At 38.2% G+C, this 18,302-nt stretch overlaps 2 protein-coding genes across 7 annotated transcripts; one reads left to right on the top strand and one right to left on the bottom strand.

Moving 5' to 3' along the window:
* Positions 1-9,614, top strand: LOC121640289 (eukaryotic translation initiation factor 5A-1). 5 transcript variants are annotated; one of them, XM_041985997.1, is made up of 6 exons: positions 2-396; positions 2,018-2,190; positions 2,633-2,737; positions 7,537-7,668; positions 7,772-7,844; positions 8,769-9,614. In XM_041985997.1, exons 2-5 carry the CDS (start codon positions 2,023-2,025, stop codon positions 7,832-7,834), a joined length of 468 nt encoding a protein of 155 aa, XP_041841931.1. In that variant the 5' UTR covers positions 2-396; positions 2,018-2,022; the 3' UTR covers positions 7,835-7,844; positions 8,769-9,614. The 5 variants fall into 5 exon arrangements, with proteins under 5 accessions (XP_041841932.1, XP_041841931.1, XP_041841930.1 ...); XM_041985998.1 differs by lacking the exon at positions 8,769-9,614 and having other exon boundaries at positions 1-396; positions 2,021-2,190; positions 7,772-8,680; XM_041985996.1 differs by lacking the exon at positions 8,769-9,614 and having other exon boundaries at positions 7,772-8,680.
* A 536-nt stretch (positions 9,615-10,150) lies between these two features.
* gps2 (G protein pathway suppressor 2) lies at positions 10,151-17,108 on the bottom strand. Of its 2 annotated transcripts, none has more exons than XM_041985993.1 (11): positions 16,940-17,108; positions 16,427-16,544; positions 15,953-16,062; positions 15,668-15,780; positions 15,497-15,594; positions 15,325-15,404; positions 13,639-13,810; positions 13,416-13,499; positions 11,475-11,551; positions 10,586-10,675; positions 10,151-10,322 (listed from the first exon to the last, which is right to left on the bottom strand). In XM_041985993.1, exons 2-11 carry the CDS (start codon positions 16,518-16,520, stop codon positions 10,230-10,232), a joined length of 1,011 nt encoding a protein of 336 aa, XP_041841927.1. In that variant the 5' UTR covers positions 16,521-16,544; positions 16,940-17,108; the 3' UTR covers positions 10,151-10,229. The 2 variants fall into 2 exon arrangements, with proteins under 2 accessions (XP_041841927.1, XP_041841928.1); XM_041985994.1 differs by having other exon boundaries at positions 15,497-15,576; positions 16,940-17,105.
* Positions 17,109-18,302: the final 1,194 nt, after the last annotated feature.

The raw sequence follows: 18,302 nt of genomic DNA, 5'->3' as shown, positions 1-18,302 counted from the left end.
GGTGGTGGGGAGCTGGATGAGGGAGAGACAGGGAAGGTGGAGTGTAGGGTACAGACAGTACATATACGTAGCGGGGTGCAGGGCTTTGATCCTTTTCGGCCCGGTGGCTGACTTTATCGGTTGCATAGCTCCATAGGAGGTAAACAGTTATCTTGATTGCACACAAAGAGAAGAGGAGAGTCGAGTGGGAAGGGTTGGAATGAAAGAAAAATAAAACAGATAGCTAAAAGCTAACAAAAAAAGAGAAAGCGACACCGCAAACGAGCTACCAAGCAGGGAAGAGACCCGGCCAGCCAGACGACCAGTTGACACGGACATCGAAAGGCAGAGAGGAGGAGGAATTAAAGGGAGAAAGGCTGACAAGTAACACAACAGAGGATACCCATTATCGCTAGAGTAAGTTCCTTATCAAAACATCCAATAGACGGGGCGTGTTTGCGCCTGAGCAGATGAGTTATCCCATGCACATGTCTGTCTGAAGCGATGTTATGACATATTCTCCCTTAATTGTCAGGTTTAGCCTACCAGAGGACCACCTGACCATCCAGCGAACTGTTCCAAGTCCTGTTGGGAGTTTTGTACTCCTTTATTAGCAAAAATTGAAAAACACAAGATGTTTGTTCGCCTGCATCATCATTTCAAGTTTTTGAACCCTTTCAAGAGTTTGCTCTATTTAACCATTTGACTGGTTTCGCTTGCTCTTAAAACACATGCTCCCGGCTGCTAGTCATCCCTCAACTTGATTGGACAGTCTACTGTCTCGAAGCGCTGGCATTTGAGTATTAGCTTAGTCATTATTGTACAGTAGCGGGCCAAAATTCAATCATTTCCACTCCTGTGGGCGTGTAACTGGCCGACCCGGGGTTGGAATAATCTCAGAGGTCCCTGTTATTATCACGAGGGGTTAAACTAAAGTCATTAAATGTTGTCATTTCGCATCGGAAACTTGAGTCTCTTCACAGGGAGGACCTCGGCCCGAGAGTAGTCTGCGCGTACGGATGCGGGGACACATGTTACCGCTGACGGGCCGTGGCACGCTCAGTACGCAGTCAGTAGGCCGCAAACAGACCCGTCTTCGCAACAATGCGGACGTACTTTACAACAGTACCCAGGGGTGTGACTTGCCGCATGTTAGCTTAAAGCATGTAAGGATTTAAGATGAGGAGGCGGTGAAATTAGCCACGCACAGAGACGTCTGTTGGAAGTTTGATTTACTGGTTATTAACACGCATTAGCGGCACCGGTTTAACGTTTCACCAGGAGACTGTTCACCCTTTTTAGAAATTAATCACAAAAAGTTGTGTTGGTTCACTTGTTTTCTATAAGTAACATTGTTTATAGAAATAAGTGTGTAGGTTTAACTAAAGTAAAAGTGTTTGTTTTAGTTAACGGTCACTAACATGTCCTCGTGGCAGGTAGCCGGGCAGCAGTACCAAGATTAACAAGTAAAAATAAACTCTAGTGGCAACCAAATTGTACATTGTGGCATTTAGTTATTCGTTATCTATTCAACAGTATACTTCAGCCATGTTTCTATTGGTATATTAATCTCATTGGCATTGAATGAAAGTCGTTCCCTCTGCTCCTCCAACTTTAATTGGACTCACCATTTCCAACTTGTTCTGCTGAGATTTTGGCAGATATTCACCAAGCAGTGCAGTCTGCTCTCTGTCATCCTCAAGAAGGAGCTGAAAGCATCACATCACTGTTAATTCAATATCCTTTAATAATTTTCCCATCGATTAGGCAAAAAGTCTGGAATCAGATCTAAATGTTGAATTTCACATTTTGAAGCTACTGTGATCTCAAAAGAGAGCAGGAGCATTAGTAGATGCCATAGCAACAGTCTTTAATAAAACAATGGCAATAGAAAAAAGGCAGGGTATTGGAAAGCTTGAAATAAAACCCTAATCCACTCATCCAGTTTGGATGTGCGAGTTCATCATAGGAACAGAGCATCAATATGTTTTGGTTAACACATAAAGAACAAAAATTGTGTGTGCCTTTTCTTAACCAGCAGGCATGGCAGATGCAGAGCTGGACTTCCAGACAGGGGATGCAGGAGCATCCGCCACCTACCCAATGCAGTGCTCTGCCCTGCGCAAAAATGGCTTTGTTGTGCTGAAAGGCCGCCCCTGCAAGATTGTTGAGATGTCCACCTCAAAGACCGGCAAGCACGGTCACGCTAAGGTCAGTAAATCACCGATGTGCTGTGACACCGTGTATGCAGATGATCAGACTTCAGCAACAAACATTTTTTGAACTAACGGGGGAAAGAAAAGCCAGTTGTTGTGCCACTAATTCATAGCTAAAACAAAGAATAATTCTTTCTAATATGGAAACTTTTTCTTTGAATGTCATTAGGGAAGAGAAAGACAGAGGAGAAGAGCCAGCGAGTTATCCATGTACTCTCAATCCAATCAATTCAGTCATTAATATTAATGCACATTAATGGAGACTCTCAGTACAGAAATATTACTGTGTTTCTGTTTGGCTACAGTTTTCATCTTCATACTTAAAAAGATATGCTGAAGAAACTCAATCAAAACAAGAGTTATGATTTGTTGAGTCATATGTTTGTTTGTTTTTTCCTCTATACTTAAATCTTTCCTCTTGTTTTGTACTATTGCAGGTTCACTTGGTTGGTATTGACATATTTTCTGGTAAGAAATATGAAGATATTTGTCCCTCTACCCATAACATGGATGTCCCCAACATCAAAAGAATGGATTATCAGGTGAGACAGATGAGGTCCACATTTACAGCGTTTGCTCAAGTTAAAAAAATCTGCTCCAGTCTGAAATCACATTGTTCCTGCTGAGTCTCAAAACCACCAGCTTTACCAAGAAACTATGTCAAGTGTTGTGTAAATGATGTCATTCCAAAGATCCAGGCCTTTTCTTTTCCAGTATAAGGTTATGAGGAGTATATTATTTGTCCATACTTGAAAATTATACTCATTATGCAGCAATTTAGAAATTAGGAAATTCCTTTGAATCTGAAACTTTTGGAAACATAAGGATGTAAAGACAGAAGAGCAGCAGGCAGCAACTACCAAAGGGACACTACTAATTCACTTTATTATATCAAATTATTATACTACTATGTGTTTTAAGCAATGCAGTAAACTGCAAAGGACCACCCACACCAAGAACAATAACTAAAGCAAAGACTTTAAATAGACGGTTAATATAATACCACATAAAGGTAGAAGAAAACAGTGTAAGACAAAAACTGTTTTTCTGCAAGCTGGTTCTTCAGAAATGGTGAGAGGAGACTAGGGATGTAATGCCTTTGCAATAAACAACAACATGCATTTTTTCCTGATTTAGAGAAGACCGTCTTAAAGGGTCACACAGGTGCAGTGGTGAGTGCATGCGTCTGCATTTGTTACAAGGCACAATGCAGCATGATTGGTAGAATCCAACTTTTTAAAGAAATGTGTAAAATGCATGAATATAAATAACATCACCTAACGCAGGGAGAGAAGAACAATGTACAGTTTTCTTTCTGGCTGCAAAGGGAAATCACTTTTTTTTTTAAATAAAAAAGCACAGTTTAGGTCTAACTCTGCCCCTGCAGCCTGGAACAGCTTACAAACTGACTCAAAACCGTAGGAGCTGATCATTAAAAATGTCTTAAAGTGCTGGGAGGCTGACTCAGTAGGTGTCTGTAACTGCTTGTCCAGCTTACTATGCTTTCTGTATTCTATTGCCTCGTAGATTTATATTTTATTTGTTTTGTACTGTATGTTTTATGTTTGTTTTTTGAATGGTTGAACAATTCTTGTCTGTGATGAAAAATGGACTGCTGCTGTCTTGGCCAGGGCTGCCTTGAAAAAGAGATTTTTTCCTTTATTTAACCAGGATATTTTGTAATCTCAATGGGACTTTCCTGGTAAAATAAAGATTAAATAAAAAAAAAAAACAATTGTCAACATGAACAATAAAAGATAGTTTCCTTCAAGTTGTATGCTGAGATATTTTTGGAAAGTGATTTGTGGAAGTCTTACATTTTTTTAAATGCAGTACTGCTGGGCAGATTTTTACGTTCTGGCGACCCCTAACGAAGGCCAGTTTGACATCCCTCTTGCATCCCGTATCTTCTTTGAGCTCTCTCCAGCCAGTAAAGGTCACTCTGACGTTGACTCTTGTTTTACCTCTTATGCTGTCACTTTCTGTCTTTCTTTTTCTCACTTCTGCTTAAATTTCTTTACTGAATAAGCCATGGTGTGTGTCCAAAATGGCCAATTTGTTGATATTGATACAGCTGTGAAGTGCAGTTTCTGAGCCTGCAGGGTGGGCCATCAAAACAAGTCAGAAGCAGAGTTTTAAAGATGGAAACTTTTTGCTTTAAAGTCTATTTAAAGTTCAACAGTGAGAGCTTCAGTGATTGAAAAGTTTCCTGCAAGAGCTCTGAGCTTGATCAAAGAAGATGCCACTATATAGTGTTCAGTTAAATTGGTCGACAACTACAAGGACAACACTGGTGGCAACTGAGGTCATTGGGATAACTTTTGAAGCAAAATAATATAAGATTAAAAAAAGGATAGCTAATGAAAATACACTAAGACGGACAGCGTCCTGGCTGTGCTACACAGTTTATCATTCATATTTATAATAATTAGTCATTTATAGATGTCCTGTTTGAGTTTCTGAGTACTTCTTTTTTTGTGATGTAATTGATTAATTACATTTAATTTATCCCAGAGATAACTTGCAATGTTGCAGTAGGCTTTTTTTTTTTTTAAATAAAAACAACAATAATAATTAATTAGAAGAATATATTGCCTTGTTCCAGAGGGACAGGAATGATCTCTGATACCTTTGTATCTTGCATTGGCCTTGACGAAGCCTCACACTGAACACACTGTTGTTTCCTCACTGTGCTGCTTTGAGGAGGTGAAGAATCGTCTATTATTTGCAGCAGCTTGTGCAGCATTCTTCTCTGAACAATCAGCTCCAGCAGCTCCAGAATTCTCCCCAGCACAGAACCAGCCTTCCTAAACAGTTTGTTCAGTCTCTTTATGTCCCTGACTCTGATGCGGCTGCCCCAGCAGATGGCTGCAAAAGCTGACTGCACTTTCCACAACATACTTAAAACATAAGATATGCAACATCTTGGTGCAGACAGTGAATGATCTTAGCTTCCTTAAGAAGTAGAGTCTACCTCTTCTCTTCTTGAAGATGCCTCTGTGTTGCAGTCCCTGTCTAGTCTGTTGTCTAGCTGAACTCCTCCACCATACCTTATTCCTTTTAAATCACCAGGCTTTGCACAAGGCTGTCACCTATTAATCATTCAGTTAATGTGATATGAGGCAGAACACTAGACATAGAAAGAGCATCAAATTATTTGCAACCCACTGTGAAGCTGTGACAGGTGCAGGTGTTTTTTTCAAGTGTAGTCTTTATTGATGTCATCTTTGACAGGATCTAGGTTATTAAACTGATAATGAGTCATATAAAAGTATGAATAACATCTTAAAATATTTTTCTAACTCTTACCTTTTGTAGTATTTCACAAATCCACAGTTTTCTGGTATTAACCTGGAAATCATAGCGAATGTTTACCCAACATTAATGCTTATCATTCTTGTTGTCTTGTTGTTTTAAAGTCTTTTCATCTGCTTGTTCTTAAAACTGAGTAGCCAAACAGCTGATTGTGATGTGTCCTTTTGTAAGTACACATCCTTGGTTGAGTTAAAACATTACAGATAGCAGGAGAAGGTTTATGTAATATGCACGTTGTTATAAATCAAAAGCAACCTTTTACAAAAGTGTGTAAAATCGGATCTAAAAGACAACAGGCTGAACATGTAGCAGACATTTTTACATGGCACTGAAGCAAAATCACAAGTGAAGTCCTAAATAATTAAATGAGTAATGCCTGATGGTGTAGTTTCAATGTCCAGCTATTGTTGTTGTTAGTGCACCATCCCTGATCTGCCTTATGTTATGTTCTGTTTGCTTGGAATTTCTTAAGTTGATGCAGTCAGCAACAACACTTAACAACAACACATGCAGTATTTTGTGCAGGCACACACTTTTGCAACCCATCTGCACATATAAAGCTGGGAAGTATGGGTGTGTATGACTGATTTAATGAAACTAAAATAGTAAAAACTCATGTTAAAAAACAACATGTTACTGTAGCGCTCATCCCAGTTGATTTGGTTTGAAGCCATCTTTGATTTTTAGGTCAAGGTTGGTGAGGATCCTCTGACTTTTTAAAACTGAAATCTGCCTCTGAGAGATGTGATAACCACAATAATTGATCATTTGTGATAAAAATTCCTTTAAAATCAGAATATATCTTCATCTTTGTAAAAACCTGCCCTTTGACAAACACCTGACAAAAGCACCATTTTGATAGTTCTGCTATATTAGCTGTTACCAGGTGCTCATTTTGACATTGTGATTCAAAGATATGCACAAACACTGTGTTTTATGCACTGTTAACAGTTTAATTCAGGTTATTGTAGCTGTCGCCCATCATTGCAGTTTCATGAGGTTTTTTTTTTTATCTTTCAGTTCTTTTATTTTGTTTTTTTTGTTGTTTCTGTTACATGAAAATGGATTGTTTTGGCTCTGTCACAGCTGTCATCAGTCTTGTTTTCAGAGAAAAGCCTTTTCAGTTAACCTGGTGGCAGTTCAGCGTGTCAGTGGCCTGGGTGAATGACTCTCCTGAGTCAAAAGCAGGAAGCATCATAAGTATAGAGATGGGGAAAGGAAAAGAAAAGATGACAAAAAGAAAAGGTTAATGTCACACGTTCAGAGAATCCAATTGATGTAAACAAAGAAAGAAAGAAGTTAAATAAAATGGTCAGTGCATGATGGTGTGGTGGTTAGCATTGTTGCCTTGCAGCAGGAAAGCTCGTCACTGGGTCCTTTCTGTGTAGTTTGCATATTGTATATTTTTCCTGTGCACGCATGGGTTCTTTCTAGATTCTATGGCCTCTTTACAAAAAAAAAGAAAAAAAAATTAAGTGTGTTACTTTAATTGGTGATTTTAAACTCAGTAGAAGTGCGTGTGAGTGGTTATTTGCCTTTGTGTTGGCCTACTGATGGACTTGTGATCTGTCCAGGTTGTACCCGTCCCTCACCTGACAGCAGCTGGTGTATGCTGGGATTTCCTGTTCTTATTGTGTAAATAAGAAGCTGTTTGCAATATCAAACCCATTATACACTGAAATGGAGAACCTGAAAGAAGGTATTGAGTTTAACACTGCTGGTCAAACAGTATGGACTCAAACATGATGTAGTAGAAGGGTCATTTTCCTTGGATCATTGAAGCCAGTGTTCCCATACAGCTATACATGTCAGGATGCTCATGTTTGCAGGTTCACTAATCAGTCGCAGCCTCGACTCTGATATATGACAGTGGAAACAATTCAACAGGGCAGAGCTGAACAAGAATACTGTAAATAGTCTGTGTAATGAAGACTAGATTTTAATTTAATAGAGCAAAGACGCTGTAAGGACCATGCTTCCAAGTGATTTATCATTCTGATTATTATTTCTCTCTCTCCACTTCCAGCTGATTGGGATCCAAGATGGCTACCTATCCCTGCTTCAGGACAGTGGGGAGGTGAGAGAGGACCTTAAGATTCCCGAAGGAGACCTGGGAAAAGAAATCGAGAGCAAGCACGAAGCTGGAGAGGAGATCCTGGTCAGTACTGCCTCAGTGACCACTCTAATATGCTGTTTATATATTTACAAAAAAGTAAAAAAAAAAAAAAAAAAACCCGTTCTTATTACTTCTTGCTTTTCAGATCACTGTTCTAAATGCAATGGATGAAGAAGCTGCAATTGGCATCAAAGCCTTTGGTAAATAAGCCACTGCAGGTAAATACAGAGCTGCAGCTGTTCTCTCACCCCACAACTACCGCTTGACCCAAGCCTGCCCGAAGAGGAGAGTGTTATGTAAAATTATGTATGTGTGCGTGTGTCCGGGTGTTGCACCACAAGCCACCAGCATGTGCCATGCCAGTTCAGTGTGTGTGATGTCATGTTCTGCAGCAAGGGGAAGGCAACTCCAGCCGTCATGTTCCAAGGCTGTTACTGAGGTTTGTCATTCAGATTGGACATTTAGTATATCAATCACCATTTTAAGTTGTTAATATTTACATTTCTGTGCATATACTATACTGGAAATATCTGTATTTGTCATATTAATGCATAGCTTAATTATATTTTTATGTATATACATGTTTGAATTAGGCATGTAGTGATTAGGTGATATTTTAACATATACATCTGGCAGAATGTAACATATCAGTTGAGCAGTGTGCCACTGTGGATTTGCCTACCCCTTAATATACTTTCTCTTTCATTTGAACACTTTTATGAGCATGTGTAATATTTTATGTAGCACGATGGAATGAGAGCTTACTGTATGGTTCATATTGTATTTTGGAGCAATGTTCCAGTTTTTTCTTCAGTGGGTTGCACTTCATTTTACAGCCTCATCATAGACACTTTGTCCTGTACTCCTTTTTCCTAAGAAACAGCTTGTAAATCTGTTAGGCCAAACTGTTTCATGCACTTTGTTTTCTATTCTTCACCCTCAAACTGTGGGCTGTAGAATTAAGTGTCCACAAAATATGTGCTTAAAGATGTTGTGCAATGTTGACTAGTTAAAAATAATCAACAAAGAACTAATTAAAATATGGTTTCTCTCATGTTTTATTCAAGCATCTTCCTTTTGTAGTTCCTGACTTCCCTCCTCTTTCTTGTTATTCCTCCCCTTCCCTTGTAATTCTGTTTCAGGGGCAAGCGTGATGCACTGGACCTGGGGAAAAGGAGGGGATATTGCATCGCCAATGCTATTCGCCCTCTTTTTTTCCATCTGTTTTTAATATTTTGTCCTTCACTCTACTTTTTGATCCTTCTTTGGGCTCAGTTGGAGAACTTTAATAGTTAATTGGAAGCAGTAAAATAGAAGGAGAAAAAAAAAGTTCTGTATGTATAGTATATGCACATAATCTAACCTCGCCTGAATTCAGGCGTGCAGGTGACAAAGCTAAGTAGTGGGACGCCATTTAGGTTTCAGTTGGTCAACAAATATTCTGTAGCTGCCCCCCTTTAAGGGCAAGTTGTTTATAATGTCCCAACTGGGTTTTTTTTTATTTTTATTTATGTTCCTAATATATCAAGGGCTTCAACTCTAGATCTGCAGTTCTGTTGAGGCTTGTTCAGCAGGTGCCATGCAGGACATGACTTGATTTTGTATTTCTGCATGTCACTATTCCTTTAACGAGCCCCTCTCTCTATTGCTTTAGCACCAGAAACTTGTCTATTAAACTAAGATTGCCAAGACGGAGCAAGGTTCTACTTTCTGCGACCTGAAAGCTCATAAATTTGGCAAAGATCTAAAGATTCCTAAAGGCCTTTAATGAAATGTATTCAATTCATTTGTTTAAAGATCTTGACAGAAACCCTCACTCAGCTGTTTGGAGAAACAACTGGAGTGTTACTCAGTTCGCTCACAAACTTTGATTCCAGGAAGATGACTTATGGCAGTTTGTGTTTATACATCCAGTCCAAACTTCTGCAAAATGTTTCCATGGCCAAAAAAAAAAAAAAAAAAAAAGAATAAAGATTACACAAACTTGATGTGGTTTATCTTTTATTAAGCAACATTTATGCAAAAGCTTAAAATTACAACAGATCTAAATTTGACTTATGAACAAATTTTGGATTTGTGGTAACCAAGGTAAGACACAGTTTAAGTCTCAGAAGTGTTCATCAGTGTGTGACCAGTAATAAAATTAATTTATTTACATATTTGATAATGAACAACTAAAGTTAAAAAAAAAAAAAAAAAAAAAGTTTTCTATATTCTGGATTTTTCAGTGAGAAGTCATCACAGACACTAGTGTGACTGAGAACATGAAAAGGTAGTGGGTCATGAAGTTATCAACAGATGCACACTCTATAATGGCCTCAGCATATGCAAAACATCCTGTTTTTCCTCAAGTAATAATATTTATTTGAAAGTGTGGAAAAAAATGGGGTTTTAATGCTCAAAGAAGCACGCAAGGTTGAGACCGGTCTATAACTCATTACTAAAGTCTAAACTCATGAAAACATACTGTACAATGAATAAAACAAATCATATGGCATAATCCAACAAAAGCCTTTTTTTTAATATATATAAATCCGTTTAGATGTCCTGTTAGATGTCCAACAGAATGTCCAGACTTTTGAAAGACTGAAAATGGCTGAGAGTTACTTTCCGTGGTGGTAGAACCTCTGCCCACTCTGGCTGTGGGAAAGGAAGCTGTGACGAGGGGCACTCTGTGGAGAGCTCTGGAACGGGGCCTGACATTAGAAAGATACATGATCAATTTTCTTTTTCTTAAACAAAAAAATTATAATCCCAACATTGCAGCAGCACAAAAAAAGTCTAGCATCAGAAGGCATACAACTACAAATTTAAAGACTGAAACTGTGTTAATTATACCGAAGCAGAAGAAATGTTACGTTGCTAAATCACTTTGTGAATGAACTACTTTCCCCACTTGGGTGAAAACTGAGTGGAGTTAAGAGGTAAAAAAGGACAGCTGCTTTTATCGAGTTTTCACCTTAGCTGTAGGGATCTGGACCATGGGTGTGGGCAGCAGGCCTGGAGCAGAGGGATGCATGGCAGATGGATGCATGGGCCTCAAACCACCCTGAAAGGAAAGAGATGGAACAAAAATGCTGCAGTCAGTCATCAGTTTCTGTCCCTGACAGGTGAGCAGGTTCAGTCTTACGAAGCCCATATTTAAACATGAAATATAGTAATTAAGACAATAAAGATCATGTTTTTCAACTGCTGCAGCTGTCAATCTGCATGTGTCTGCAATCAGAAAATGACACAAACCTGATCTGCACATGAGGGATGGCTGAAGAATACTTAAGAAAATCTAAAAGTTTTCCAATCAACCTAAAAGCAGAATTCAGGCCATTTGGGAAAATAAGCTCCAAGCTGACAAATCCTAGATAAGAGTAGACATGTAGACATGTGGTGGGAGTGAAGCCTTTAACTGGGTGTGAAGCATTGTGGAGGTAAATGCTGCATCGCTATCTCTCAAGCTGATTCAGCTATGAACTCTGGATCATGCTCTTGATCAAAGAGAATAATTTGAAGTCTTAAGTCCAATTACTTTAGTAGCTTTTCAAAATGCTACTCAGCACACTGGCAAATCCAACAATTAATAAATTGGGAGAAAGTATTATTATTGGAATGGCCATGTTGGATCTAAAATGGCAGGATGATAAAACTGTCAATATCTTGCAAGTGAACTAGTTTACATTATGGAATAATAGCCTCCAGAGTTTATAACTTTTCTTGTGGTATTGTTCACGTCTACCGCCTTTATTTTAAGACAGTGTTGATTAAGCTTGGTTTTCTTATTTAAATGTGTTAGAGATAAATACATAACCATCAACTTGCAGGAGGCACAGCAGCATCTAAACATAAAGTCTTACAGCATCAGTGAAGCCCGACTGTTGGTTGGCATGTTCCAGCTGCTTCTGCAGGGGTATTGATGCTCCAGGGATGTATCCTGCAGGAAACAGACACATTTCCATTTATCAGACATTTGTGATTCTGTGATGGTGGAACAAAGCTCATTTCTGAACACCTCAACCATGACTAACGCACGCTTACCTGTTCTACTTGTACTTTTGGCCATTTTGAAGTAGTTTATCATTTAAAGCATTCAGAGGTGAAAGCAAAAAGAAAAAAAATCCTTAGCCTGAACATTTTGAAGGTCTTCCCTAACGGACACCGCGATAATTGATCTGACGTTTCAGCACAATTATTATTATATATTAACAGAACACATTCCACCTTTTACCACAATAATGTCCACAACTATTTCAATATTATTATTTTTTTTCTCTAAATTGCTTACAAGCAAAAAACTTTCCCAATTTTAAAATGTTTAAGAGATTATTTAAGAAATGACCGTGTTAACCACTGACCTGTCCTTTGGCAGAGCCAGAGTTGTGGTTATGGTACAGCAATATAAAAAAATGTTAATAGTAATACTCCATGTGACTACAATATCGTCCACATGTGTAATGCTTTTAATATCCAAAAAAAGTTTTCCAAGTTGTCAGTGACAAAGGGAATATACTACTATACCCTGACCATGTTTATTATGTGTTGCAGACCAGCTCAACACACCTTTCCTACGCAGACTCAGGCTGTTTGGGATCCGACCTGAGTTCATGCTCATTGTCTATAATGCTCTTCTTAGTATAATCACCAGATACGTAATGGCTGCATGGTTTGGCATATTAACAGTTGAGTCTAAATCTAGAAAGTAACTGGGTCAAATAATCAGTATCCAGTAGGTGTTCAGTACTGGGACGCCCCAGTACAGTCAAGTCAGCCACAGAAGCTGACGTCAGATGAAGGAACATCCACCACTGATCAATACATCCGATTTGACTTCTATTAAGTCTGACAAAAGGCTGAAACTGTGACATGTCTGACAATTAAGTTTAACCATCACTCATTTACAGAATGATACATCCAGACCACGACTGTAGCAGCAGTGAAATATTTCTATATGTTTTTCTAATTCAGCACTGAAAAAAAATCATTGGTTGTTTTTCCAAATTTAACATCTGATGATCACTTAAGTTCTAATAATCAGATACTTATTAATAAAATCTAGGCCTTTAAAAAGATAATAAAAAAAATATCATTTGAGCCACACTTTTCCTGGTTTGTGCCCCTTCCTGGCCCCCTCATTAAAACCTTTCTAGACCAAACCCTGCATATAAACCCTTCTATAACCACCTGGTTAGAGAAGGGTCCTGCTCTGATTTGTATGTCAAAAACTGTTCAAAATTTCCCTTCACCACATTCATGGCTCCTAAAAGGTAAACCTGCCTATCCAACATCTGCACGGCACCAATGACTTAGAGAAGACATCCCGTTGTTTAATCCTGACACTCACTAGATATCTGAACCTAATCCATCTGTGTGTATAATGACCGGTAGATTTTACAGCTGTGCCACCAGCAAACCCCAGCTAATAATGAAAAGAATATAAAATAAATGCAAACTAAAAGTTATCTAATTGAAATGGGCTACCGTTTTAAGTAAACATCCTTCTAGTTTCCTCCTCCTCAGAACAAGCTGAACGATAAACTACAAAAGAGACACACTGGGACAAAAAAGCTGATCAGCTGATTCAAGGAGCAACAGGAGAGGGAGGAGGAAAGGAGGGAGTCACACAATGGTGGGAAAGTGTTTGGAGAACAGTAACGGTTAAATGATGGCTAAGGTTGAGAGCCAGAAGTCTCATCCAGAAGTTTTTTTTTCCTTTTAAAACATGTATCCTGCATTTTTTCCTCCCTGACGCTCAACCCTGAGCACTGGTACATAAGGGTGGTAAGAGTGGCATGATTTACCTGGCTGGGAGGTAAAGTGACTGTGAACAGGGTAACCAGCCTGCTGGTGAGGGAGATACTGCATTGCTTGAAATGCAGATGGACCTGGAGGGAAAAAAAGGATTTCTACATGACGCATTTCCATTTTTGCCCAATTTTCTATAAATAAAATGTTCCAATGATCTGAACACTGAGATCCTTGCAAATGATTGTGTATAAATTTGTGATAGTCCATAATTCTTACCTCTGATCTGAGAGCTACTAGCAAAACTGACTGGAACAGAGGGTCCAGGTGCATAGGTGGAAGGATGCTGGGACGGGGCCACTCCATAGGGCTCGTGGACCCCTTGGCCTCCACTGAACTGCCCATGCTCTGCTGAGCCTGAGCTGAACCCAGGAGTCTGATAATGACGAGCCTAACGAGAAGATAAGATAAATACACAACTTTTCTATATTAAAGAACACTGTAGTAGCACTAGCATTCAAAGGATATTCATGGTAGCTCTCATTTAATTTCCCTTAGCATTTTACATGTTTAATGACCTGTACTGCCACATGTGTGCATCAGCTGGCAATAAAAAAAAAAAAAAAAAAGAATAAAATTGTACTTCTTAGTCTAATTTTGTTCATCTTATTTTATAGTATGTGCAATTCGATTTCTTGACAGAACATATTTAAATTAGTGCTGGGCACGTTAACGCAACACTTAATTAACGCTGTCAATTTTTTTAATCGCGCGTTAAGTTTTTTTTTTTTTTGCATGTGAGCTTTCAGCAGAGGAGTCGTTTGTTTGGGTTCATGAGGAGACATCATCTGTATTTACACATTTTTTTCTGACTTTGTTTTCTTAACTTTTGTTGGTGGTCATAGAAATGGTTTTGCTGAGCTGGTAGCTGAGATTCTGGACTTTCTGTGGATACCACACACGTTTATAGTTACATCTACAGACCTGATGCTACACCCAGAAACAAGATGTTAACCCCTTAACTCCCGGTAGCGGAGGCTGCAGGTGCAGTCAAGCTAAAAACGAAAGTTTAGAGAACTTATAGGCCAAAAATTTGGATAATGAAGCACTGAAAGTGCATTGATAGAAGTTATTCTGCATATTGTGAATATTTCTCTCCTCACCATCTAGAAGCTGTGAGATTCTAATCCTGCTTTCTGTCTGTTCACCTGATGCTGATATTCATCACATATTGTTCTTTCTGTGTTTAGAAGGAAGCAGCTTCACAGTTTAAATTCATCCTGCTGACTTTTTACCTTTTAGTTAGTAAATCCTGAATATTTCATCCTTCTTTCTTGTAAATATTAGATTTTATAAATGAAGAAATATTTTAACTGTTGCTGTTTAAAGAGAAAACTGCTGCTAAACCTGTTTATGTGTTTAGTGCAGGGGTCTGCAGCCTTTCCAATCCAAAGAGCCATTTTTCAGCCAGCTAAATAAAACTCCTTTAGAGCTGCAAATGTTACGAGACTTTTCAAAAAGGCAACTTAATATATATATATATATTTTCCAACCTAATGACAAGAAATATTTTTAGCCACATATTTAGAGGCATTGTGGAAGGTCCAGAAAGCCACTTGCAGCTCCAGAGTCGCAGGTTGGAGACCCCCGATGTAGTGTTAGAAAATCAAATTTTACTGCATTCTCTTTATATAGCCGTAGGCCTTCTTTTAAAGGAAAGAGACATTTCGCGCGTAACAATGCATGTCATGTGATTAATTTGAAAAATTTTAATCGTTGCCCAGCATTACTTTAAATATAACTAAAAATTACTATAAATACTTAAATCTCATGCTTTCTTTGTAAACAGTGAATCTGAATAGCGATTTAGTACATAACTGAATCAGACAATACTTTAAATTCACAGCCCCAGGAAAGAAACAGATATGAAAGTTTTAAGCGCTTAAATGAAAAACCTTTACGTACAGGGATCACAGCAGCTGGGAACAACTGCTTGCTTCGTTCTCCGAGCAGAGCACCAGATCGACTGTGGCTTACTGGGCTTCCTGATACAAGAAAAGAGGAAAATGAAGTATCTAATTAAATGAATGTGATAAACGAATTCTAATAATTTCTAACATTGGTTTGGTGATCTCACCTTGAATACTGAGAAGGTGCTGTCCTGCATGCATAGGCAGACTGGGCTGGTAACTGGCTGATGTCAGTGTAGTGATATCACTGTAAAAATGCAAGTGCCTTCAAAGACAACTGTAATACACATGAAATAAAAAAAATATAATAATAATGGTTTTAACATAAAAATGACTACCTCTGCTCCTTTCTGCGTCGCTTTTCCTCCTCGTGAAGAACTTTCTTGAGCTGTAAAAAAAGTTGATGTTTCTCTTCTTGAAGTCCCTGAAGTTTTTCCCCCATCTTCATCACCTGATGTTTGCATTTGGATAGGAAATTGTGAAATATGCAAAGGGATTGACATATCTGCTGTTTCACATTGTTGATTTCAATGAAAAATTTGGGCTAAAATATAAATTTGAAAGTGGAAACAGACTACAACATCAAACTAGACTGTGTGTGGTTGTTAACACTTTTCCACAACCTGCTCTTTGGTTTCCTCTAATGACATCCTCTCCTCAATTTCCTTAGTCCTCTTTCTCTCCTCCTCTTCCTTCAACTTTTGCTCCATCATTTTATCCACCTCCTCCTCCTCTGCAAAATTATATACACAATATTCAGAAAGGGGAAAACTAAATTTGGTTAAACCTTGTGAAAAACAAACAAGAGCCTAATGTAGAAATACTTATTTTTATAAATGTGTAGTACAAGTTAAAGTTCAGCTAACAAGATACACAACTGAATACAGAATTTAATCATATTAACATACAAAACGGAAAAATGTGCACATAAGAGGGGAAAAACGTTGCAAAGTAGTAAAACAAAGTTTCTGCATGCTTGTCCAGCTGTTGCAATTCAACTAATTATTTAAAACTCGCTTTAGAAATGGCTTGAATTACCAGGTTCAAGCTAGTATCGGCTCAACTCTACATTCAAGTTTTGACAGACACACACTAACCTTGTCTCTTGCGCTCCCGTTCCCTCATGATGTGCTTGTGGAGGGCTCTGGCCATCGCGTTGGACAGCTTGGGTCTCTCCAACAAGGCGGGCATAGTGACAGGTAGTGGAGGTGCCAGCTATTGTACATAGAAATGTCAGTTGTGAACGCATACGAGCTCTTATGTGGTATCTAAAGTACACCTAAAGGCATAAACGATTTTGTGTATGCGCTCTAAATAATCTCGTGTCACGACCAAAGGCCTAGCCAACTAGCTGCAGTCGGCTAACTGCTAAACTAGCTTCGGCTGTTGCCCCTCCTGTTTTTGCGAAAATATTTTAGTGCAAACCATCAACAGATACTTCAGCATTTGAAATGAAGATATGTCAAGCTTAAACACGTAAACTGGCTATAAAAATATATTAACTTGTGCACGGGAGAACACATTAGCTTAACCCAATTAGCTGCTGAGATCGTAACTACGCTTTTCTTGGCATTTCAGTTATTCTTACCTTAGAAATCTTAAATACTTACCTTTATCGTTTCGTAAGTCGTTTAATTAGAATCTAACCGCCCAGCGGACTCCAGTATTTGGCTTCTTGAGTGTAATTGGTGCTGTCGACTTGTTCTAAACTTCTGGCCAAAATATAAACACAGAGGATTTTTTCTCTCTCTTTTTTCTTTTAGCCCGGGTGAAAAAAATACTACTTCCGGTGACAAAGCAACGCCCCACCCCCCGATTTGAACTTTGGGAGTTGTAGTTATGCATTTTAATTTTCCTGAACCCAGATAGGCCTGCTCCTCTAATAAAGCAAACACAAACTTCCAGAGTCCCATTTTCACGAGATTCTTATACTGTTTAAGGCCCTGTAGCAGTAACAATTTCAGACACAACATATATCAAAATCAAATCAAATTTTATTTATAAAGTGCTTTTCGTGCACAAAATAACACAAAGGGCTTTGCATACTATTATATTAAAAACTCCCATCCTTATACTGTCTTTTCACTTGATGTAGTTATAAAAAAATATATCAATCAAAATAAACATCTGACTTGACGCTGCTGTGAGGAGATGATATCTTGGGGATTAAGTCACACCAGAAGCTAGCCCACCCATGACCACAGAGGGCACCTACCACAGGAACAACCCAGATCAGGGCAGGCCGGGGTTCACACCACAACCACAGAGCAGGACCGCCTGCCACCCAGACAAGAGCAATCACCATGGCAACAACCCTGCAGACAGAGGTACGGTGTGGAAAATCCCCAGGAGGAAAACACTGGAGTTAGAAAGTAAAAATACAGATAAAGGAGTTCATATAATTGATAAAATTAAGTGAAATAAAATATAATAAATAAGTTTATAAAAAACAGTGTTCTTGGGTAAAACAAAACAATAAAAGTGGAGAGCCACATAAATAGGTGGCATTAAAAAATAGAAAAGTATATAATTAGATAAGTGAAAATCTATTAAAAAAATATGATAAAATAAATTAGATGGCCAGTACCAGAGGATCTTAGTATCTGCAAGCGTACATAATTTAAAAGGTCAGATAAATAAGGAGCCTCAAGACCATTAAGACATTTATAAACTACTAAAAGAACCTTAACATAAATAAATAAATCCTAAGCTTAAAAATCTGTTTGTGTCACTTATTCTGTTTTCTTATTAAAGTAATCATTTAAGTAACAGTTTATTGAAGAAATATTAAATTAATATACTGAATGGTCTTTAAAGCCTAAAATTATGTATATTAAGATGAGGTAACTTTGCCATTTTTCCCCAAATTTATTTTTTCCCGCCTGTGTGTGTGTGTGTATCTATGTATGTATATATATATATATATATGTATGAACTAAATTTTTATGGATTTATCTACTAGAGAAAAAACTG

Source organism: Melanotaenia boesemani, chromosome 5 (genome assembly GCF_017639745.1).
Source record: "Melanotaenia boesemani isolate fMelBoe1 chromosome 5, fMelBoe1.pri, whole genome shotgun sequence".
Lineage (NCBI taxonomy): Eukaryota > Metazoa > Chordata > Actinopteri > Atheriniformes > Melanotaeniidae > Melanotaenia > Melanotaenia boesemani.
Note: the sequence above shows the minus strand (reverse complement) of the source record. Positions and strands in the feature narration are given on the sequence as shown.